Here is a 24,711-nt window from a genome sequence, read left to right as displayed (position 1 = left end):
GTCGTCCCAACATTTGATATTTTTTGATTGGCTTTATACGTTTTATGCTACTATAAGAATTTAACTTGAATTATTTCAGTTGTGTGTAAGCAAACTTATAGAGAGGGGTAAAAAATTTTGTAACTTAGCCCTAGTAGGACGAAGAAAATCTGAGACAGAAATCCGGCCTTGGATTTATTTTTGGTTCTCTTTAGAAGGGAGCAAAGCTTGTATATGAGGACTAAGGGATCCAGATTAGAAAGCTATATATTCTGATATGTTCTGGTATTAAGCTGTCATAAAAGGTAGTAAGACCATGTGACTTTAAATTTTGGAAAGAAGGCTCAAGAGCTATTTTTTTTAGTAATACTTTTATTATTATTATTTTAAAATATTTTATTTATTTATTTCACAGACAGAGATCACAACTAGGCAGAGAAGCAGGCAGAGAGAGAGAGGAAGGGAAGCAGGCTCCCTGCCGAGCAGAGAGCCCAATGCAGGGCTCGATCCCAGGACCCTGGGATCATGACCTGAGCCGAAGGCAAAGGCTTTAACCCACTGAGCCACCCAGGCACCGGTAATACTTTTAAAATGTGAAAATAACAATCTTTTTGGAAGTTCAGGATATGGAGAGAGTCAACAACTCAGAAATGTAATTAGGCTCTAAATACCTATGGAAGGCCAGGTATAGGAAAAGAAAGAATGGAATATGATTTATTGCAAAGCTAAGAGAATCTAAAAGCATCTTACTAAATACTGGTGCAGGGAAATCTTGAAACCTACAAGTAAGGCAAGACAAGGTAACTAGGAATTAACTACATACAGTACTATCTATCATTCATATTATCTATCATCTTCTCTGTTTAATTTAAAAAACACAAGGACTTTGATAAATTCACCAGTGAAGTCACCCAGTCCTGTATTTTCTCGTGGAGGCTATGATACCTGAACTATGAATTTCCTACTGCAAGATTTTGGGACCCTAAGTCTTTATGATTATAGAGGGAATACGGATATAGTAGAAGGTTATATGTATCTACTTCAGACTTGATCTTTTGTTTAGATTTCATGTTAATCTAACACCTTACTGTTTTTTACATCACTCTCCACTTAGAATACTTTCTTACGTGCTTGGGGTTTCGGCTCTGCAAACTCTGCCACTTTTAAAGATAAAATTTTGCATTTGAATCCAGTATTACTTCACTTAACTCTGATTTTACTTGGATTTTACATGAGAAATTTCCTTCTTATGCACTAAAATAAGAGTCCATTATGCAAGAGGGAAAATGACTTCTGTTTCAACCTCAGATAAAAAGGTTCATATCATCTGTGCTTCATTTTTGTCTGAGAATATTTATATTGGTGACTGGTCAAAACCTCAGTGGTTGTCCCTCTTCTGCCTTCAGTTCATCCCCCGCAAACGTAAAAAAAAATTCTTCATCCCATCAGAACCACTTTGAGTATATGGAGAGTAGCATATGTTTTTTTTTTTTTTTTTAAGAGATGTATAAAGCTTAGAATTTGGTACTTGTTCTGACATTAACACAGTTTTTTTGCAAGGGTGTAGAATTTGTAATTAGAAAATATTACATGGACCGTTGGACCTGTTAATTGTCCCACTGCCCTAGTTAATTTTTAAAAAAATTAATCTGCTATAACATAATTTGTTTCATAGCTTAAAAAAAGTTGCTCTTTTGAATTTCTGTGCCTTTCCTGCTTCACAGCAAGCCAAGTGACTTGAAAAATTAAAGTCTGTGTGTTTGCAATTTTATAGAATTCATGAAGGATTTCATTCATGAACTGTCTTGGTAGCCTGTCATGAGTGATAGGTTTAGTATTAATAAAAATGCCTTTTTGCATGAATGTTTGGGACTGGATGCTCTGTATGTGTATGTGCAAATTTGAATTTGTCCATCCCCCCCCCTTTTTTTTTGAGTGGTAAGCCTTCTCTTGGGTCTAGCTAGGGGCAGATTCTACCATATTCTTGAGTAAAAAGGACACTAAAGGGTTATACTGTATTCTGAACTCTTGCCTTTGGGGTTAAGCTGCAGTGTTAAACACAACAGTTCAATTCTTTAACAAGAACTTCTCATTAGTCTTAGTAATCAAAAAGAACCCTAGTGAGCAAAGTTATTCTCATTATCTTCAATTAATAATCAGTCACATTGATAGTCTTCTGTGCACCTAACGACATGTGACTTTTCTTCCAAATGTTACTGTTTTGCAAAAAAGAAGGTAAAGCTAAGTATGTACATTTATTTATCTTTATTTGCTTAAAGATATCTTTACCTGAGAGAGAGAGAGATGGAGGGGGAGCAAGCGCCAGTGCGAGGAGGGAGAGAATGTCCGGCAGTCTCCCCTCCCATGGCACCGCGAGCTGAGCCTAAGCCATGAGGCAGTTGCTTAACTGACTGAGCCACCCAGGCACCCCTCGTTATGTACATTTAAAACCGTTTTTTGTTTGTTTGTTTGTTTGTTTTGTTTTTTACACAAAGTCTAAAGAAAGTGTTAGTCCATTGAAATCTATCGTTATGGGGAAAAAAAGTCGTGCGACTTTTTTGTGCCCATGTGATAAAGGAGAAATCGTACGCCCTGTCTCCTCTTGCTCTGGGGTTTTGAAGGTGCCACATAAAAACTTGATTCTCATTTCAGATTTCAGTGGTCCACAACAGAGCAGAAACACGACAGGATTTAATAGGCTCCATCTCCTGTGATGCAGGGCTGAGGTTTAACTGAGTATCTTTCCATCTGTAGCATTTGTCTGTGCCATTCTCCAGTTCATTAACAATACAGGAGGGCTTAGGGTTTAGCGGGCTGTGTATAAGCAGGAGCGTCCAAGCGCATGTTTGAAGACCGTATGAGATAGTGAGCTTTGTATGTAAGGACTCGAAATGTAAACTAGAATCCTGCCAGCCATTTTATGAAGGAAAACTTTAGACAGTAGGAGCATCTCACTTGTTCAGACTGTTGTTTCATTGGTTACTTTTTGTTTGAAACCCACTGGCTACTGATGGTACTTTTGGGAAGTACTTTCATTAACGTTGTTTTGTGCTGTCATAGTGGACTTATTCCTATCTGTGTAAAACAAGTATACTGTAGTTACTGTTGATGAACATACTTGCTTAGGCTCTGACATTTTGTTTCTTTGAAGTATGAGATTTACATTTGTATTTTTTAAAAAGTCCATTGGTATACCGTGATTTTTTTTTTGATGCCATATAATGTGATATCTTTTTTGTTGATTATTAATTTTTGTGCTTGGTGGTTTAAGACCTAGAATATTGATTAATTATCTCGGATTTCTCTTTTGATTGGCATACTCACAGAATATATGTGTGAGGGGATTGTATATTTGGCCTCTAAGCACAGTAATTTAAGAGAATGGAATTAAGAAGGATCAAGGATAATGGATGAAATCAGCTGCATTTGGAAATAAACTGAGATTGTCTGCTCTAAATGTATGGGAATTTGGAAAGATACCAAGTCCAGCACAATAGCTTGTCACTTTGTTGTAAACCAGAAAGCGAAACATAATACAGTTCTTGGCTGGAGAAGGACCGTTGCCAGAGAAAGGTTGCAAATTCTTGAACCTAGGCCTAAAGGGAAATCTGAGAGTACTGATTTATTGATATTTGTGGGCACATCCCAAGAGGAATGAGTAAACTGATAGTTATGAGTAGCACTCACTAGAGAAACAGTTACTGTGGTTTATTGCTTCATGCACTCGCTATCTCTTCCTGCTCTGCCATCAAAACCACTTTATCCAAGGTCTGACCTTGTCTCCAAGTCAAATTGGTGCTTCTGTCCCTCATCTCTATGCCGTTCACACAGCATCAGAGTTGACACCTTCCTCCTTCCTCTTCTTTCCACTGTTCCCTTGCAGATCTTTTTCTGGACATTCAGTATAGTTTTAAAAAGTGGTATTGTGTAGAAGGACCATGTTGATCGTTTATTGTACCATTGTACCGTGTTCATCGTCTTGTGTCCTGTTGAACACATTGCATGTTCACATGCACTTTAACAGCCTTTACTTGGATATACCATAATTTTAAAAACCATAAAAGCTCATAAAAGAAATGGTCATTTTAGGAAACTTTTTGTCATAATAAATTACATTTTGTATATTTTAAATTATTCTGAAGCCATATGTAAGGAAGTGGAAGAGTAGACAAAAGAAACTAATCATGGCCAATATTGACCATTATTGGAATACACAAGAAAGACACAGCTTTTAGTCAAGTCATTGGAACTTTGTTCTGTTTTCTTATCTATGAAATAGCAGATTTGTACTGTTTCTGAATTCTCTTCCAGTGTAATATATTCTGTGACTTGTGAATTAGTACATGCTGAGAAGTCTGTGTCCACTTCTTTCCGAAACCACCAGTTGATTCTCTGGATGGCTTGATTACTATACAATGTACATATGTATTAAAGTTAATTTTAAAAGTGCCCTGCTCTCTGCTTTATTCATTTATTTATTATGTGACATGCTTTTCTTTCTGCAGATCTGAATGTCTGTCCTGTGTATTTATCTAATTTCTGCATTTGTTTATATAGAATATAGAGCTTATAATAGCTATGGTAAATTATTTTTATTTGCATTTGAAAGCATTTTTTCCTTGGTGATTAATGATTATGAAGCTATATTATAAATGTGAATATGAATACAGAAGCAGGCAGAGTTGTAAAAAAATTCATGTGTATCTAACAATCTATTCAATTAAAAATACTCCTAGAATGGTCTGATGTCAAATTGAAATTTCACAACTTTTTTCCATTGAATTCAGCAGCTTGGGATACTTGAGCCTTATGCTTTGTGTGAATTCGGAGTCATTTATTTTAGGAAAAGTTGTATATTATTAAGGAGGTTGAAAAAATTCTTCCCCTGGTGCATCCATTTAGTTAAAAATCAAGTCACACATTTTATTTACTTAAACCCATCTGCACTTATTTTTGCCAGTAACATATTTGGTTTGCGGCCTGTGGATTATGCAGACGGTGAAAATATGAAATCACTATTGTTGCTACCAGAGAAGAATGACTCATCATCCACTCGCCATTGCTCGGTAGTAAGTATGGATTAGACTTTGGGAAATGTATGTCTTTTATTGAAATTGGTTGTGAAGGGAACATAATAGGAAAATTTCCAGTTAGCAGATTACTTTCAATCACCGAACAATTATTGAACACTTCTTTTGTATTAGGAATTGTGAATTCAATCAAAGACAGTTATAATCAGATTAAGTCAAACAAGTATTTTGTGGAGCCCCCTGTATGTTTTAGGGAGCATTCACACTGCAGCCAATGTGATGGATGGAGCCCTATTCTTAAGGAGCGAACATTGTCAGGAGAGATAGGAAAGGGCGAGACTGTCAATATGTAAGCCTATATAAATGGAATAATCTCAGGAACTTACAAATGTGTGGTTTGGAGATTTTGTAGAGTATAACTGAGCGGAGGTTGAGGACTCCAGGAAAGGCTCTGCTTTAGCTGTGTCCTTGGGGAGGGCCTGCAGAGAGCTGTTGTTTGATTTGAAACTTGAATGAGGAGGAGGAGGCATCCAGGTAAACATCTGTCTGGATGACAGGGGTTCCCTATAGTGTTCCCTGTCGTCCCTCTGTGGATGAGCTTGGTGTGCTTAAAGGTTAGAGAGAAGGTCATACTTGCTGGCGACTAGTCAGTCAGTGTCCAAGAGTAATGGAGACCACTGAAGGATTTAAAGCAAGGGAATGACATGATTAGATGTAAGTTGTCGAAAGTTCACTCTGGCTGTGTTGTAGTAAGGAGACGGGTAGGAGAAGAGCAGAACCAGGACGATTGTGGAGGCCTGATGCACTGTGACAAGAAGGGATATGATCCTCTGGATTGAGGTAACGAGTGGAGATTGTGAGGAGTGATGAGGTTTAGTGTATATTTTTGAGTTAATGGCAACACACTTTCTGATGGATTCTGTATGCAGTGTGGATAAATAGAGCTGGTGTGACTTCAGCCGTGGGGCAGATGCCGGTGCTGTTTCCAGGTGTGGAGAAAGAAATCAGTAATTCTCTGCCAATTTTATGTCTGTAAGGCTGCAAGCATGTTGAACAGGTTGGTGTCTGTAGCTTAGGAAAGAGCTACAAGCTGGAAAGTGGAAAGAACGCTTATTCCTTAAGAACTTATGGTTTAGTGGGGACTATAGATGTGAAAAAAGTTCATTATGTACTGAAGTAAATTTATAATAGAAGCCATAAAAACGTACAATAGATTTACAGAGAAAGAAGAAGCTGACTTCAGGAGGGATCAGAAGAGCTTCACAGAAAAGGTGACAGAGAAGGCATGTAAACTTGTAAAAGTTTCAGCAAGGTGTCTAATGTTGGCTGCAGATAACAAAACATTTACTCAAATGCCTCAAGGCAGTGTTTTATTTTGTATAAAGATAATCTCAGTAGAGGAGAGCTTTTCTTGGTGAGTTCAGCAATTAAATGGTTGCTGCAGAGACCCAATTTCTTTGTCTTTCTGCATTACCATTGTCAGCTTGAGGGCTCATCTCCCCTCAGTGGTTATAGGATGATTGCCACGGTTGTTGGTTGTAGATGGGACAGTGTCGAGTGTCTGAAACCTTCCCCAGGAGCCTGCTACTGGACTTCCCTTATGTATTGTTGGTCAGAACTGGTCACACAATTGGTGTTGATATACCTTGTCTTTGAAGACGGGGTCAGTCCTTGAAGAGCGATATATCAGTAAAAACTGGGATTCTGTTAGCGTGGAGGGAGTGAGGCGTGGATCCAGTGAGCTTGCCGCACGGGACCAGGTGTGCAAAATGGGGATGGCCGTCCACATTTAAGGAAGCAACAGCTGAAAGACAAGAAGGTGTAAAGGACCTTTGAAATCTGAGAAACTAGATTGAGTGTGAGAGGAGCACAAGGTGTAGTATTAGAGAGGAACCGGAGGTCAAGAGCAAGGTTGGGATCAGATTGTAAAAGGCTTTGGGTTCCCTGAGGAGAAGTTTGGACATTACTGCCCTACTCAGTGGGGCAGTCTCGGTGAGTTCCAGTGCAGAGGACAGCTCGCAGTGGGCCGACGGGGTGCGAAGCTGTGTGGTAGTCAGAGCCCTGCTGTGGAAGGGTCGGGTGATGTGGGCAGGGAGAGAAGTGGGTTTTCAAGAGGCGTGTGACGGGCACCTTGCAACGGACAAGACAGGGGAAGATGAGAGAAGGGCATGAGTTGAGGTCTGCGCAGAGGCCCTGCACGTCTTGTCTAGTGAGGGCAGTGGCACAGTGATTGATCTCATTGTTGAGGATGAGGAGGTGAGCCGAGGCACGGAAGAGGGCCGTAGGTGCTGTCGCAGGCCAGTTACCTTTGTACCCTGAGAACTCTCTGTCTCCTCCTCCTCCTGGATGTCAGCTCTGCAAGTGGGCACCAAGCTGGAATTTTGATAATGAACTGAAAGAGAATGTAGAAATCAGCAGTTTAATTTTCTTAGCTTACAAATGAGAACGCTGAAACCTAGTCTGATTTGCTCATGGTTGAGGAGCCATTACAAAAAAAGAAAAAGTAGGTTTGTTTTTTTTTATTTGAATGGATCAGTTAAAACTTGAGTTTCTTATATCTTAGGTCAGTACCCCTTCAGTCCCATCACACTTAATATGGCAAAATAAATTGGCATTTATTTTATTCATTTGGACTTGGACTCTCCTGGCAGAACATACAACTAAGAACTAAATTGTCATTTGCCAGTGTTGCTTTTATGAAAAGCTGGAGAAGAATTGTTTTAAATGTGTCAAAAATAAGGATGTCATTATGGGATTGTTGGAGTGTGAAAATGGTGCTGTCCTTCAGAGAAGAGGAAATTGGTTTTCCTCCTCTCAGTTCGACTGTCCAGTTACCGTTGTTTCTATTAAATGTAAGAGACTTATATTTTCCCCATGTCACACGGACATGGCCTGAGAATATCCTTCCTTACTATCGTGGTGGTAGGTTCTTGGCTAAGGAAGAGATAATGGATGGAAGTCCTAAGTTGAAAGGGTTGTGTCTTTCTGGAATTTCTTCCCTTAGCTGCTACCAGACTCCCTTTCACTCCCTCTTTTTCAGCCACGTTGGGCTGCCTCACTGTTTCTTGAATCCACCAAACACGTTCCGATTCCAGGTCCTCTACGCTGGCTGTCTTCTCTGCCAGGAACAGTTGCGAGGAGCTGGGTGTACACAGGGCATCCAACCCTGGGGTAGTCCTATCAGGGAGGGCTCTGTACTGCCATAGCTTACATGGCAAAGTGCCTTCCTGTCCTCCCAACCTGGCTTTCTTTTCCTGTACCCCTAATCTGGCAAAATATATTTTTATTTTATCGGAATTTTTCCTCTGTTGTTCTTACATCCCCACAGCCAAGTGCGCAGATACCAACAGATCCAAGACTCTGAATTTTTATTTCTTAGAATGTACCTCCTTATCTCAGGGCCTTAAGAGAACGGCATGGGTATTGAGAAATGTTTATCAGCTCTAAGAGAAACAGCAATGCAGGCATGATGATAAATGTGTTCACATATCTGACAAATACTTACTGGGTGTCTGAAATCTGTCAGTCAAGTGTTTCAGGCGCTTGGGGATATTGTGGTCTGGCTAGGTTGGAGCTTCAATGCAAGAATGAAGATGGAGACACATGGGGTGCCTGGGTGGCTCAGTGGGTTAAGCATCTGCCTTCAGCTCAGGTCATGATCCCAGGGTCCTGCGATGAAGCCCCCTTGGTAGGCTCCCTGTTCGGGAGGGAACCTGCTTTCCCCTCTCTCTCTGCCCGCCCTCCTGCTTGTGCTTATTCTTTCTCTCTCGCCCTCTCTCAAATAAATAAATAAAATCTTTTTTATAAAAAAGTTTATTTAATGTCATTTTACATAGTAACAAATATCTAGAAAATCAAGATACTGAACCCATGGGATATTTTCTGAACATCTTTTGAACCTCGTGATCCTAAGATCTTTGTTTATTCTAACCAAATTCCTTGTCCACCCCTTACCTCCTGTTCCAAATCAAATGTGTAGCTTTGATGGCCGTTTGCTTTTTTTTTTTTTTTTAATAGTATTTCTTAACTATGAGAAATTAGTGCCAGTTTCTATTTTTTATTCAAATGTAGAAACTATGATAGGAAAATGCTTGACCCACTTTGGTGCTTTTTCTGGGGTTGATGGAAATAGTATCATATGCTATATTTAGAATTGATATCTTTTCACTCTTGGGTTTTGTGCAGAGAACTCATTTAGCTGAAGTAGAGTTATATAAATTAGAAAGCAGTGTGTTGCATTTAGAGCTATTTTTGTGGCACTTCCTTGTATAATTATAACTATAATTTTTGAATTACTATTTTTTACTATTATTTAGTGATTAAATGATACGTGAAGTGTACTGCACTATTTCCATCTTAAGGAATATTTAGTGTTTAGGTTAGACATGGTTACATCACCTTACAACTTAGAGAATAGGGAAGATACATATATAGAAATATGATGTAAGTGTGTCTAAACTTGTCCAGTTAAACCTTTACCCCTTGAACCTTATATAAGTAATTCAGGAAACTGAACTTTTAAGTGCTAAATATTGCCATTAAAAAAAACCTTTTATAGAAATGTCTTAAAAAATCTTGTATACATACTTGCTTAATAAGTAGTAGAATCCATCAATAGATTTCAGTGAATGAGTTCAATCTGTTTATAGATGTAGCTAAACAACTTAGATGTTTCACTGTAGGGCATCAGACTGAATCATCACTACTCTGATATGTAAAGTGAATATTTAAATACAAACTTTTCTTGAATCTAGATGTTGAACTGTGCGAGTGATCATACCTTCAGTGTTTCACTCGTGTTCTTTAGAGCTTTTGACAATCCAGAAAAATCCTCTGCATATAAAGAACACATGTCAGAGGGCCCTATGTCTTTTATTTGAAAATTACAGTACTGTGTTTGGCTTTTTGTTCTCTAATTCAGTGGTGATGATTTGCTTTTTCTTTTCTTCTTTGCTGGGTCATTGCTTGTCTTGTATCAGGTAGCTTGTGGCTAACTCTCATTCCAATTCCATTCGTTAAGTCCTGTTGGCTGGTGTTGGAGGTATTATCCATCTCATTGTTTCTTTGAATCTTTCACTTTTTTTTTTTTTTTTTTAAGATTTTATTTATTTATTTGTCAGAGAGAGAGTGAGCGAGCGAGTGCACAGGCACGCAGAGTAGCCGACAGAGGGAGAAGCAGGCTCTCTGCTGAGCAAGGAGCCCGATGTGGGACTCGATCCCAGGATGCTGGGATCATGACCTGAGCCGAAGGCAGCCGCTTAACCAACTGAGCCACCCAGGCATCCTGAATCTTTCACTTCTAATCTCAAATTCTACCCATTGGTATCTTCTCTTTATTTTTGTTCTTGTTGTCTCGTGTAAGTTCTGTATCTTTCTCTTCAAGTGAAAATATTGGTCATTGTTAGAGCAGTTCTTTCCTTTTCATGAGCTATGTTGAGTTATTACTGTTGGTGAATCTGATCTAACTTTTGTATTTCCTTGTCTCTTTTAATTTTCTTGGTTTTAGTAGGTAGCTGTTTTGATGTTAAGAGTTTGTTTGCAATTTTTGAGCTCAGTGCGATTAGAAGCTTTAGTGTTCTTTGATTTTTCACATAATCTCAGTTTAAAATAAAAAGACCAAACTGAGTTTTAACTTTAGTGGAATAAGTTAGTAGAGAGGAGATAGGGAATTGATATTTTTTAGTGTTTTGGGTTACTTAAGAAAAAAAAGGCTTCCTAGTGACAGAATGAAGTTGTAAAATCCTACAGAGATCCGATGTAGAATCAAGAAAACAAGATGCCCTGGATTTAGATTGCTATTCCAAATAGCGTTTTATTGGGGAAAAAATAAAGGACTAATAAAATGTATTGAGCATTAAGGCTCTGAGTGACAATTTGATGGAAATTGTGGGGAATTACTAGATAAAGGAAGATAAGAACAGAGTCTGAAGCTTCTATCAAGCGCAAGTCATTTAATATCTTTCTCTAGTCTTTAAATGATTTTAACACTGTGGTATCTCCCTTAACAGACGAACACTGGTCAGCGTAGGGATGGACCTCTTGTGCTTATAGGCAGTGGGCTTTCTTCAGAACAGCAAAAAATGCTCAGTGAGCTTGCAGCAATTCTTAAGGCTAAAAAATGTGCTGAATTTGACAATACAGGTGAGGAGATTTATATACTTACTTTTGGTTCAAAAAATTTTTAAATAAGTAATCCCTTTGTAGACCTCCCTTGATAATTTATATGTTTTAACCATTGGGGATCGGCAGTATACTTTGAATCTTGTAATATGTCAAAAATGTGTTTATAGTTATAAACTATTTATAGGCCCAATTTAGTTAGGAAATATGAAGTTTAAAGCTTTGCACATATTTTGGGACAGAACTGCGTCAGAAAGGCAAACTTTTGAGTTCACTCATGACAAATAAATTGTGTGCAATGTAACGCTTTAATTCTTAGTTACAGTTTGAAAATAAGAGAAAAATATGTTTGCTAATACGGCTTTAAGTTTCTTGGTTTATGATCTGATTTTTCATGATGTTGGCCAGGATGGAGAATGATATTAAATTTAAAAAGTAGTATAAAGATTGTTGCTTTTGAAGAAAATCTAGATTGTGAGGTACAGATTGTAATAGTTGGAGAATTATTTTGGTTTATATCTTTGTTTCTCTCTTTCTCTCTCTCTCTCTCTTTTTTTTTTTTTTGTATTCTAGTGACTCATGTCATTGTTCCTGGGGATACAGTTCAAAGTACCCTAAAATGTATGCTTGGGATTCTCAATGGATGTTGGATCTTAAAATTTGAATGTAAGTAATGGACTTGGGAGAATTACAGAATGAATTAAGTTGACTAATTTCATTTTGTGTGGTACTCTACTGCCAATAATTATTTAAGGAACTTTTTTTTTTTAACCTCTGGTTAGTCACTGCATTTTGAAAAAGCTTCTATTATTGGTATCATCTAGATGTTCTTGATGTGACCACAGAAATGCTTTTTAGTCTTTTTTAAAGTCTTTTTTTATACACTATGAACTATTTTAATAAAGAATAAATGGATTATATAGTAGACTTTGAAGCTTAAGCAATACATATCATTGTTATGATATATTTAACTTAATAAACACATGTTTAAAATATACTACCATGATATGAAATAGTTTAAGGCTTTTGTTTTCTGATTTTTTTTTTAAAGGGTGGGGAAGGAATAGAGGGAGAGAGAGAGAGTCTTAAGCAGGCTATATGCCCAGTGTGGAGCCTGACCTGGGGCTCGATCTCACCACCTCTAAGATCATGACCTGAGCTGAAACCAGGAGTCAGATGCTTAACCTCCTGAGCCATCCAGCCACCCCTCGCTTTATGATTTCTAAAAACTGTGTATGCTTTCTTAGCTGATCCAGTGTATTTTTGGAAACTGTTGGAAGTTTAGACTGCCTTGTACTAACCTGATTTGGAGCAATTCCACCCGCTGTTACCCACACCTCTGCTGCAGCTGTATTGTCCTTACCTGCTTCTTGTTGATGGTCAAGCACCACTACTCTGAGAACTGCCTTTTACCTTCCCTGCTCTCACTTACTTGCTTTACTTATCCTTGGATTCACTTTGGACTTCAGAGAAAAAGCTCATACAGGGTTATTTCCTATTCGTCATTAGCTAAAGTATCTGCTTTGCATACAATGGCTAAAATTGGACAGTGGGTATACCTGTCTTTTGAACTAATTTTTAGAAGAGAATAATGGCGGTAAAGGGGTGCACAGGGGTCTTGTGATGATGGGGGTGAGTATCTTGATCCTGGCGATGGTTACATCGTACAGGGCTACGTACGTGTTTGCACTGTACAGATCTGCATGCCTGTGTGCACACACAGACCGGAGTGCATGTATAACTGATGAAATCTGAAGGAGCTCAGTGGATTGTGTTCGTGTCAAATTCTTGGTTTTGATCCTGTGATCTAACTGCATATAGGGAGTTAGATTGGACACCAGAGGAAGGGCGCATGGGACTTCCCTGCACATTTCTGTGTATCTTCCTCTGATTAATTATTCCAAATTAAAAAGTTAATAAAGGATAACCAGTATTTTTAATGAAATGTTCTTTTTAGGAAGCAAAGATTGGATTAGAATTAGTTTTTAAAAACTCCATGTTATGGCTTTGTGCTTTGAAGTTTTTATGGTAGAAATACTTGATTTGTCAAGATCTTAATTGTGTTATTAATTTGATCTCTAGTTTGAAATTAATTTGGTTTGTAGAACAGTTTCCCTTTAGTACTTGGTATTCATGTCCTTTTTAAATGCAGCTACTCCTGTCCTTATGATGCCCGTCTCCACTGCTGGGTCAGATCCAGCTAAGTCTGTGACCAGCACTGTCACTTGTCTCTGATCATCCTATCTGTGATTAGTCTGGCCTGGTTATGACCACCAGTTCAAGGAGTATGATAAGCAGTCGGATTGACTGATTATGTACATACTCCCCCAAAAAAAGTTTCCCGTTCTGTCTCATTCTTACTTTTGAATTTCTTTTCCCTTTTTAATCTGTGGTAAGTCTTACTAGGTCTCAGTGTTTAAAACATTTGGTTTTATGACTGTAGATGCTGTTTCACCGAACCTACTCCAGAGGCTTTGCCAGTGGTTATGGGAAGGAACAGATTTTCGTAATAACAAAGTCTTAACAATAAAGAAGGCATGTGAAATTTTGAATGTTAAGGCATTGCCAGTTAAGTCTTGTTCTTGTGAATATGCTTAACTTGTATCTGGTTAAATACACAGGCTACATGATTCATTTCCATAAAATCTGCCTTCTTTAGGAAATGGAAGTTTTATCATTTTAATGGCTTGGCCTGTCATTTTTATAGAATCACGATGGACTCAAGCTGACTCAGTAGTGTGCTATTTGGGGATGCTCTCAGTGGTGAATAACGCCCTCCAGGATGTGTGGAATCTCTTTTTTTCTTTTAATTTTAAAAATTTTTTATTTTTTAAAAGATTTATTTACTTATTTATTAGACACACAGATGGGGGGGGGCAAAAGCAGGCAGAGCAGCAGGCAGAGGCAGAGGGAGAGGGAGAAGCAGGTTCCCTGCTGAGCAGGAGCCTCACATGGTTTCATCCCAGGACCCTTTGATCATGACCTGAGCCAAAGACAGATGCTTAACCCACTGAGCCACCCAGTGCTCTTGTCGTATGAGATCTCTTTAAAAGTTCATATTCTTGTACTTTCTAACAAAGAATCCAGAGAGAAGTAGGGTCAGGGTTTGGGACAATTACTGTAAATAGTCACTGGGTTTATCAAGAGAAGACAAGAAACTGCAAATACTTTCTGTCCTAATATATATTTCTCACTTTGTTGTTTTTGTTTTTGTACCAGACACGTCAGTTTGATTCTTTCTTTCTTTCTTTCTTTCTTTCTTTCTTTCTTTCTTTCTCTCTCTCTCTCTCTCTCTTTCTTTCTTTCTTTCTTTCTTATCAGAGAGAGAGAGGGAGAGAGAGCAAGCACAGGCAGACAGAATGGCAGGCAGAGGCAGAGGGAGAAGCAGGCTCCCTGCTGAGCAAAGGAGCCCGATGTGGGACTCGATCCCAGAACGCTGGGATCATGACCTGAGCCGAAGGCAGTTGCTTAACCAACTGAGCCACCCAGGCGCCCTGATTCTTTTTTTAATGTTCAGATCTATTCAGAACTTTCTGAAACAAATATGTGTATTGAAGAAACATGAGATGGACCAAAGCTTTCAAAATTAATTGTAAAGGTTTATGATTTATTAAAAGTAGGTCTTGTGGTTGAAGATAGCAGTTAGCTTGCCAGTAGACAAAATCTTGACTTGTTTAACTATATGGAAACTTCAGTATTATCTTTTCATGGGACGTTCCATAAGCCAAGTAGATTGAAGATGAAATTCTATCTAAACTTTTCTCTGAAGATAATTACCAAAATAATGTAACAAATCAAATGAATTTAAACAAATTAACAGTTCTCTAAGTTCTCTAAGTTTAGCTATTGGAAATTCTCTGTTTAAATTCTGTTTAATTCTCTGTTTTGTCTTAATTGGTTACTGTCTCTTATTTTCCCACATTATATGTGAAGAGTATATTATAGTGTCGCAGTTAGTGGATAGACCAGTGGAGATTCTGAGACGAGGCTCTACTTATACTGTGGTGCCAGTCATTTGTTTCATCGTATTTATTTTATACATATTCTACAGAAATGGGAGATAACAGATAGGAAAGTGCCTTTAAGATTAAATGTAAAGCTGAGCTCCTGCTTAAGTCCTGGTTCTGCTGCTAATTCCTCACATGCAACTTAGAACCATCATCGTACAAGGGTGAATCTGGGTAATTAAAGACATGATTAGAATGAAAAAATAGAAGATACATGAATAAGTGATTTTTATTCACCTTCTAGAGTGTGAATACGATGGAACTACATCCTAAACATGTAAACTAACCTTCAAAAAGAGGACATAGCTTCTATCGACCTTTCCTCTTAGTACACTGCTTTCAAAATTTCCTCTAGCCTGACCTTTTTTTTTTTTTTTTTTTTTTTTTTTTTTATTCTGCCTCTTCACTTCTCATCTCAGTGTGAAGAGGAGAGCAGATGGCTGTCATCTTTTCTTTAATAATATCTCCCTCTTTCCCATTCTCCTCTAAGTTTAGCTGCTGGAGAAGTTTTGAAAGTCCTTAGCAATGGAGGGCATTGCCATGGGAATGTGCCAAACATTTTACTCTGGACTGGTGTCTTTGAGGTGAGGAAGTGCCAAATAGGATGGGTTTTATTTGTTTCTGTTTTAGTTGAGGAGGACGGAACCTAAGGCAATCATTATCCTCTCATATTATAAATAACCTCATATTTAGGTTAACAGACTTATACTTAAATATATTTCTTCAAATTTTATTCAATAAAATAGAATAGAATCTATTTAGTTCTACTTAAAGTTTGTGAATTTTTAAGAAAATAAATATACCAAAGCATTTCTATCAACTAAAATTGATAGGCAACTTCATGTTTACTGAAATCCTTCACAAAAGATTCTGTAGGAATTACTAAAAAAAAAAATCTTTTGATCTAATAGTCCCACTTCCGAGGATTTGTCCTAAGCAAGAAATACAGAAGAAAGAAAAAAGTTATTTTCATTGTTATTCCCGATAGCAGGACATACAGGGGATAACCTTAAATCGGAAATAATTAAGAAATGTTTAAATTATATTCTCTGAAAAACTTCATATTTTTATGTGATTAATTATTAAGATGAAAAGTATTATAAAAAACAGGGTTGTTGAAATTTTTAAAAAGCATAAAACAATTATCTCTTCACTTTTAACGTTATCTAAATGAGTGAATGCATACAGGCAAAGGACAGTCAAGACAAAACACGGGTGGATTGATAGGCAGAGGCCTGTTTCGTGACATTTTTAAAAAACGATGTGTGTCTGGGGCGCCTCGGGTCTCAGTCAGTTAAGCATCTGACTTGATTTCACCTGGGTTGTGAGACTGAGCTCCTGCTCATGTGTCAGGCCCTGTGCCCAGTGTGGAGTTGACTTGAGATTCTCTCTCACCCCCTCTCCTAACCCCTCCCCCCGCTTGCTCTTTCTCTCTCTCTGAAAAACAAAAACAAAAACGGAAACACCCCATGTGTCTTTTAAATGAAATCCAGGTGCTCTAGGAAGAAACTCAGCTTCTCAAGCTGTCATGACATTTAGGAAGTTTGTCTTCTTTTCCAACTTTCCAAAGATGAATTGGCTGGATAAGGACTTCAGTCTTTATATGGGAATTAGCACTTGTGTATGTGCTTTGCTGTAGTCAGATATACCCAATCTTTTGGGTATAGTTCTGTAGACCTAGCAGGTATGTTTTGTTGTGATGATTGTTCTACCAGTCAAAACAGAAATTCTGATATACATACTTAAAATTTAAATGTATGACTAAAGAACACCAAATATGAGTTTTTAAATGATTATATTAAGGAAAAATTTGGGGTGTTTAAAAAAAAGGAAAGAAGTTTAGTCTTGAACCACAACTCTAAAAAAGCAGATTATTTGGGGGCACCTGGGAGGCTCAGTCAGGTAAGCAGCTGCCATCAGCTCAGGTCATGATCTCAGGGTCCTGAGATCGAGCCCCACATTGGGCTCCCTGCTCAGTGAGGAGTCTGCTTCTCCTTCTCCCTGTGCTTTTCCCCCTGCTTATACGTGCTCGCTCATGCTCTCTTTCTCTCAAATAAATAAATAAATATATAAAATCTTTAAAAAAATAAAAAGGGGATATTGGCATTATTCATAATATGAGGTTTTAGAATTGATACCCAAATTTTGCCTAATAAAATCTTGTGATACAGCCTGTAATATATATCTATATACTTAAATATTTTGTTTATTTTAGAGAGAGTATGTGTGAGTAGGGGAAAGGGCAGAGGGTGAGGGAGAGAATCTCAAGCAGACCCTGGCTGAGTGCAGATCCTGAGGCAGGATTTGATCTCATGACTTTGAGATCATAGCCCTGAGACCATGACGTGAGCCAGTCAGGAGTCAAACACTCAACCGACTGAGCTACCCAGCCACCCCAATACAGCATGTAATATATTTTTGTGGTAGAATTTGATCTGCTTTTCAATATGCATTGAGTAAAATGAATTCAGCATACTGTCCTATGAAGAAATATATTATATATAAAGATGTCTGTAATTGGAATACTAGCTTAAAAAGTAACCAGAAATAACCAGTTGTTAACGGTATTTATATAGAATTACAAAGTTTAATGAACTGTGATAGCATTTTCTGATATCCCTAGTCTAGAAGTTTATGATGGCATGAGTGATACATTTAGCTTTTATTTTATATTTTTATCCTTCATTTCATTGTCCTTGCACTCTATACTGTGGCATTTCATAATATTGGGTTTATTTCTTGTACCAGTGCCAGGTTTTCAGAAATTGCAGGGAGAGTGTAAGTTGTCTTTCTCTTGTTTTTGTCCCTGTTGTGAAAGTTTTCCTGTGGTGATTTTCTTTTTTCTAAAGTTTAGTGATATCATAGCTTCTTTCCCTAAAAAGTCCAATAGAAAAGCACTTAAAAAATTATTTTCTTTGTACAGCTTGGATATTCATTTTTAATAGAATCAGAGGGGGAATTTCTCAATGTCTTTTTTACTAATACGCTGTTACTTTGAGCTTCATTAGTACCCGGTTTGGATCAATGATATATTTGTTAGGACTTTTGATTTTGACATAGAATGATATTTGATTCTTCATTTTTATTTATTTGGGACTTAGGTGTTGGCTGAGAGTGATATTTAATTTTGATTTTCAGTGCTATTTCAATTATGGATAGCCAGTGGCTCCAGAAAAATAGCAGTTCTTTAAAATAGGGGTTTATTTACTGCTCTAGGTTTTGACAAAAGTGAGTAGATTCTGTGGGCTTCCATGGAAGTTTAGTTTCCCTCTTTGGACATTTAATAGTTTTTCGTTTTAAAGCTTTATTCCATCTTCATTGTATTTTATAGTCATTTGTATGTAACTGGATTTAGGAACCAGTTTTCCTACTCCTTGCCATTTCCATGATTTAAAACTAGATTTTCCCTTCTAAAACTAGAAAAAAGTGGTTAAGCTTAGTATAGATTCACAAACATCATCATCAGTTCAAGAAAATACACATTTTTTTGATATATGTGCTATTACAAGGTGTAGGAGGTAAGAGTGGTTACTAGGGATTTAAGATAAAGGAATACCTTTCTGCGTAGTACAAGCTTCTTTTTAAAAAATTATTGTAGCCCAGTATTCATAAGCTGCATTAGTTTGCAAAAATTCCAGGCTTTGCTAAGGTAGCCAGAGCTACTTTTAATGACTTGGAGTTAAGCAGTACTTTGGGAATTGGGCTCCTTACCTGTATATAAAAAAGTAATAAATCAGGGCCAAAGGAAAGATTACCTGAAGTGGTAGACATGATCAGGAATATGTGTGGGCTAAAAGAATCTCTGAATTTTAATAAAAGAGGTAATTCATTCCTATATTTCTGCAAAGTGATAGCATCAGTCAAAATCTCAAAACACAATGGAACATGTGAAAAGGAAGAAAGGATATGAACTTCTTACAAGGATAGTGGCTCCGTACATTTTAATGTATGTATCATTCTGGCATCTGTAGAAATCTGTGTTTGCATAAATAACATAGCCTGTTCATTTAAAGTCATTTTGGTTTGGAAATTATTAGCTGAAAAGCCAGTAAGCGGTCTTGCATATGCTTTGGACTTCTTCAAAAGAGAGAAAAAGTATCCATCTTTCTGCTAAGCTGTTTTAGTGTCTGATGATGGAATAATACCAACTTTAGTAAATAAATATTACAAATAAAACATTTTTGGTTAAGTTTTAAGAAGTATCTTTTAATTGGTGGAAAATGGCCTATTTAAAAATTGAGTGTATGTTTACTTTGGATTACTTTATGTCAATGAATATTATGAAAGTTCTGATATTCTGCTTAACATGGAAGATAGATTTAAGAACTTTCTTGCTACAGTTTGCTTAACTTCTGTTGAGTAAATAAAATATTAAAATACCATCCATTATCTCGACTTGTTAATTTGGTAATGTTTTGGCTGGTAGATTCTTTCAAGTCCATTGATGATGTTAACGTATCACATTTAAATTGTTACAAGTTTATTTTAAAGCATTCTGTTTTCCTCGGGGCGCCTGGGTGGCTCAGCGCTAAGCTGCTGCCTTGGCCTCAGATTCTCACCACAGGTCCTGAAATCCAGCCCCCTATTGGGCTCTCTGCTCTGTGGGAAGCCTGCCTCTCTCTCTACCACTCCCCCTGCTTGTGTTCCCTCTCTTGCTGTCTCTGTCAAATGAATAAATCTTAAAAAGAAAGAAAGAAAGAATCTTATCCTTTTCTTCTTTTTTTTTCTTTGACTTGTTTAGTAGATCAAGGTAGTTTATCTCAAAAGAGGTTCACTAGAAAATTGTTATGAATTGATATGTAATTATCATAAATGTCAATAAGTAAGTGTTGAGAAAGAGTAGCAATAAACTTAATGATTCACTAAGACAGAGGCAAATGCATGTTATTCCCACACCTCCTCTCCCACGGCATTCGCCAGTTCTTGCCATTTGGTACACTTTTTTGTTAATCTCTTAAAAATGAAGATCCTTCTATTTAGTTGTCTATTGAATGGTTATGGGACTTTTTGTAAGAGAGGTATAATATGTTAAATCTGACTAGAGAATGCCTGACATTTCCTTAGATGCTTTATTTTTTAATAAAATAAAGAAAAAAGATTAAAGAAGAATAAAGACTAAAAAACTGATCTTCGAGTTGAAGATATCTGAGTTTTTGTTCTTAGTTGTCTCACTGAGAAAACTGCCTAGATCTCTTAACACTTGAGTTTCAGGGCACCAAGGAGGCTCATTTGGTTAAGGGTCTGCCTTTAGTTCAGGTCACCATCCTGGGGTCCTGGGATCGAGTGGTAGATCAGGCTCCCTGCTTAGGGTCCACCGAGTCTGCTTCTCCTTCGGCCCCTCCCCCGCTCCTGCTTTTGCTCTCTCAAATAAATAAATAGAATCTAAAAAAAAAAAAAAAAGATTTAAGTTTCTTATATGAAATGAAGAGATTGATTAGATGATGAAGCGTCGGGCATTTCAGATTGGTAGTCTAAGGGCCAAAGTAAATACAATTTAGGTGGACAGCTCAGTCCAGTAAACCATTTTCGTTTTGTGTCTTTTTTTTTTCTTATGTTTTGTGTCTTTAAGTATGATGTTCATTTTCCTATTGGTTACAGTCGCCATGATTTCCTGGCCCTGGAAATCGTGTTCCTTATATGTTTACATAACACGTTTTACCTTTGTGGGCACTGAAATTACAACCCTTGGAGTAGATGAGGTCACTCCTAAAGTTTCAAAAAATTCTTGATGTTTTCTATGCTCTGACAGCAACTAACAGAACACTTAGTCACCATTCAAGCATGTTTTTAAAGACCTACACACTGTTCCTTAATTTTCAGAGGGAAAAATGCTTTATTTTCTTTCTTCTTGATAATGAAGTAGCACAGACAGAGTTGGCAGATTGTTGCTTAGAATAAGAGAATGTCAGAAGAATGTATTCTTAATTCAACGCACTAATTAGAGCACCGGATTTTTCTTTCTTACTCTATAGAAATCTATTGAACAACTGCTATAAAGCTGTAAATTTTAAGACTTGAGGCAGTTACGCAGTAGAAGCACTGGCGTCTTCCCATGGAACTGCTGCCCTAACTGTGACTGCCAGATGCTACACTTCTCTCGTTCCTGTATCTGGTGACTGAAGCTAATGGCAGCATATCACCAGGATCGATAGATACCATTTTAATATGTTTTTTTAAATATGTTTTTTTAATTATTTTTTTAAATAATTAACCAAATGAATTTGTAAAATGGATAAGCAGCAAGCATAAGCCCAGCCCATTTATTTCTGTGATTAAGACATTTGCTCTTCATTTGTTACAGTAGTTACAGGAGTATTCAGTCCTTGGCTTTATAGGCTGTCATGTTCATTCGTCTAAAGATACTGGTATGAATGCTCTGCGAGTGTCATTAGGAAAGGAGATTAAGGAAGGGGGCTACATGCTTAAGTGATAAAAAGTAAAAATAAGAATTTACATGTAAAATAATGAGTTTAAAAAGTCCATGACTGAGCTGGATTGCTAATTTTTTTAGGTTGGTTTTTAACATTAGAGACAGTATATGATGCAATGTACACACACTGGTATTGTGTCTGGTATGATACTTAGACCTACTCAAAAATATTGAGACTCATTTTCAGTATACAGTATATATTTTAATATGAGGTCCATTAGAAAGACAGTTTTTTACTCAGTGGGAAGTTATTAAAAATTATATTTTTAAGATGCAGTTTTTATTACATGTAGAAACCCAGCAATTTTTACAGAACGATTGATTGTGTTTATAAGTTAGAATAATAAGATTCAGAAGTTCAGCATAACAAACTTGGCTAAATACGGTTTTTGTATTAAAAACATTGGAGGAAAGGGATACTAAAACATAAGCAAAATTAACAAATTAAGAATCACATGATAAGGAATTCTAGCTATCCCAAGGTGGAGTGTTGAATTTGAGTATGCCTTAACTTTCTCAAGTTAAGAATAAATAAATTCAGTCTCTTGACAAAGCTCTGCTTCTGGAGAGATGGAGAATACAGTTAAAATCTCACGACTTTTATATATTAAGCAGTATCTTGGAACATCTCTATTGAAGCAGCTCTAAAGCATTTGAAATGTTCACCAAGTCATCTCTAGACTGGAGACTTCAGCTGTGTACCTGTCAAATTCCAAGCGTGTCCCAAGCTTTGCTTAACATTTAACAAGCACTCTCGAGTCTCTGCTGGGTGGCCGTCTGAGCTAGGTGCTGTGGGTGGAAACACTTTTCCTTCTGTCAGCTCACTTTAGAGTCTAACAGGAGGTTAGACCTAGGACTCTGGAAACGAGCAGCGCAGCAGATCAGCCCTCAAGTTTAAATCATTGTGGGCTGGACTATATGAGGGACTTTTGATGCACCCTCCTTCTTGTCATTGCTATAAATAAAAATTTAGATTTTTATGATTGCACGTGAAATAGCATATTGATTTAGGTTTTCAGAAGAGAAACTAAAATTAGTGTTCAGTGCACTTCATTGCTCAGTTCTCTGAAGGAAAGATTTCTTATATTTTCTTTATATGGAAAACCATTTTTATTACCATTCTATTTTAGCATAAGTAAGGTTTCTTTTTCTGTTTCAGAACAATAGTTACAATAAATCACCTAGGTCATTTACTTGTTTCAGTGAGAAACAAATACTCACTTGATACTTACTTTGCTTTTATCCTTGTTTTTTGTTAGGGGTGAAAGCATGTCTCCAGAGAAAAGCATGTGAACGGGAGGAAAAATATGAGATTCCTGAAGGACCACAGCGAAGCAGGCTCAACAAGGAGCAGCTGGTATTTGTGTTTTGATACTACTTTCGTTGGTCTTATTGTAACTTAATAGTATCACCATCAGGAAAAACGTCTCTTGCCCTTTCAGCAAGTACAGGTGACTGATTAAAATTTTAATTGTGCTTGTTTCAAGCACTTGATTCTGAGGGATGATCACAATGAGCAGTAGAATCCAGAAGGTGATAATTTCATTCTGTTAATGGATTGTTGGCATCTTGAACCTTCCCATAAGCCTTTCCGAATCTGAGGTAAGTCTCAGATACAGAGAGTAACTTGAAAGAGGACTTATGGCTGCTGCTTGGGTTTAGTGTCCATATGTGTGTATTGTCACGTATTGCAGTTTTAATGGATAATATTCCATTATCCTGTGTATGTATATATATTAGAAAGGACAAAGAAAACTTTTCATAAAAGGCAGTTGTGGAACTTTTTTTTCATAACGCACAAAGTGATGTGTCTCATAGCTAATTGGATGCCTGACCATGCCTTCATAGTATATTGGACCCCAGGGAAGATGTATCTGGAACCTTGGAGATCACATGCCCACCAGGGCTGTCCTCGAAACTCGAGGTTGGTCACATGTAGGGACCTGAGTAAGGATGGACAGAACTGGGGCAACAGCCACAGAAATGATGTTACTCGTATATAATTTTATTAACTGTAGCTGTGTATCCCTGAAGCACATTTCAGATCCCCTAGGAGTTTGTGGGCTTTGAGTCCCCCCAAATGTGATAACATTCTGTAAAGTTTGATGAACAGTTTCTGTTTGCTTTTTAAAACGTGTGTGTGGATCAGAAACATACACACTCCCCCTAACACCTAAAATCTGAGGAGTGTGAAGTTCCTGAAATGGTGACTGAGTTTTAGGAGAAAAATTATAACAAGGAAACCTATAAATACATAAGTACTTTTCTTGACCTAAATACTGTACTTGAAATACAGTTGATCCTGCAGCTTCTTAACAGCTCATGACTATTTATCTTTATTTTCCTCATTCATATGCAGTGTTTTAAAATATTTTGATCTGCTTTTAACGAGCCTTTTCTTGTTATTTCAGTTGCCAAAGCTGTTTGATGGATGCTACTTCTATTTTGGGGGAACCTTCAAACACCATCCAAAGGACAACCTTATTAAGCTTGTCGCCGCAGCTGGGGGCCAGGTCCTCAGTAGAAAGCCCAAGCCAGACAGTGACGTGACTCAGACCATCAATACGGTTGCATATCACGCGAGACCGGACTCCGATCAGCGCTTCTGCACACAGTATATCATCTACGAAGATTTGTCTAATCATCGCCCAGAGAGGGTTCGGCAGGGCAAAGTCTGGATGGCTCCTTCCAGCTGGTTTATCGATTGTGTGATGTCCTTTGAGCTGCTCCCTCTTGACAGCTGAATATTGCACCAGATGAATGTTTCAGATTGAACTCACATGGTGCGAGAACCCAGCCATTGCACTGTTTTGATCATTCACGTTTTTATAAATAGGTAGACTCGTTCATACATACTTTTTCCTTGAATTAAAAAACGAAAGAAAACAAAACCTACCATGCCAGAATTGGAATTCATTCTGTGTTTACCATTTAGATGCTGAGATTGCTTTGAAGGATTTTTCTTTTTAAAACTGGTGTATGTTTTGATTCATCATGTCTTTTTATTCAAATAATCAGCTATCAAAGATTAATGAGAGAGTACCAGAACTATTGGTTAAAATACAAGCAGTATCGTTACTATCTCAGCCTTTTAATGTTCTTTGATGAAAACAGTCCACACTTGCCATGAGCAAAAGTATTTGCC

General features: G+C 37.4%; 1 protein-coding gene across 1 annotated transcript in view; it reads left to right on the top strand.

Annotated features, from left to right (window-relative positions):
* Positions 1-24,435, top strand: part of BARD1 (BRCA1 associated RING domain 1) — a 75,929-nt gene extending 51,494 nt beyond the window's left edge. The window contains exons 7-11 of the mRNA XM_032354739.1: positions 4,940-5,048; positions 11,018-11,150; positions 11,703-11,795; positions 22,826-22,923; positions 23,978-24,435. Of these exons, the coding sequence (XP_032210630.1) occupies positions 4,940-5,048; positions 11,018-11,150; positions 11,703-11,795; positions 22,826-22,923; positions 23,978-24,310 (766 nt within the window). The 3' untranslated portion in view covers positions 24,311-24,435. The remainder of the gene's footprint in view (positions 1-4,939; positions 5,049-11,017; positions 11,151-11,702; positions 11,796-22,825; positions 22,924-23,977) is intronic.
* The last annotated feature ends 276 nt before the right edge of the window (positions 24,436-24,711 follow it).

The sequence above is a fragment of the Mustela erminea genome, chromosome 8, assembly GCF_009829155.1.
Source record: "Mustela erminea isolate mMusErm1 chromosome 8, mMusErm1.Pri, whole genome shotgun sequence".
NCBI lineage: Eukaryota > Metazoa > Chordata > Mammalia > Carnivora > Mustelidae > Mustela > Mustela erminea.
This window is presented reverse-complemented; position numbering and strand designations above follow the sequence as displayed.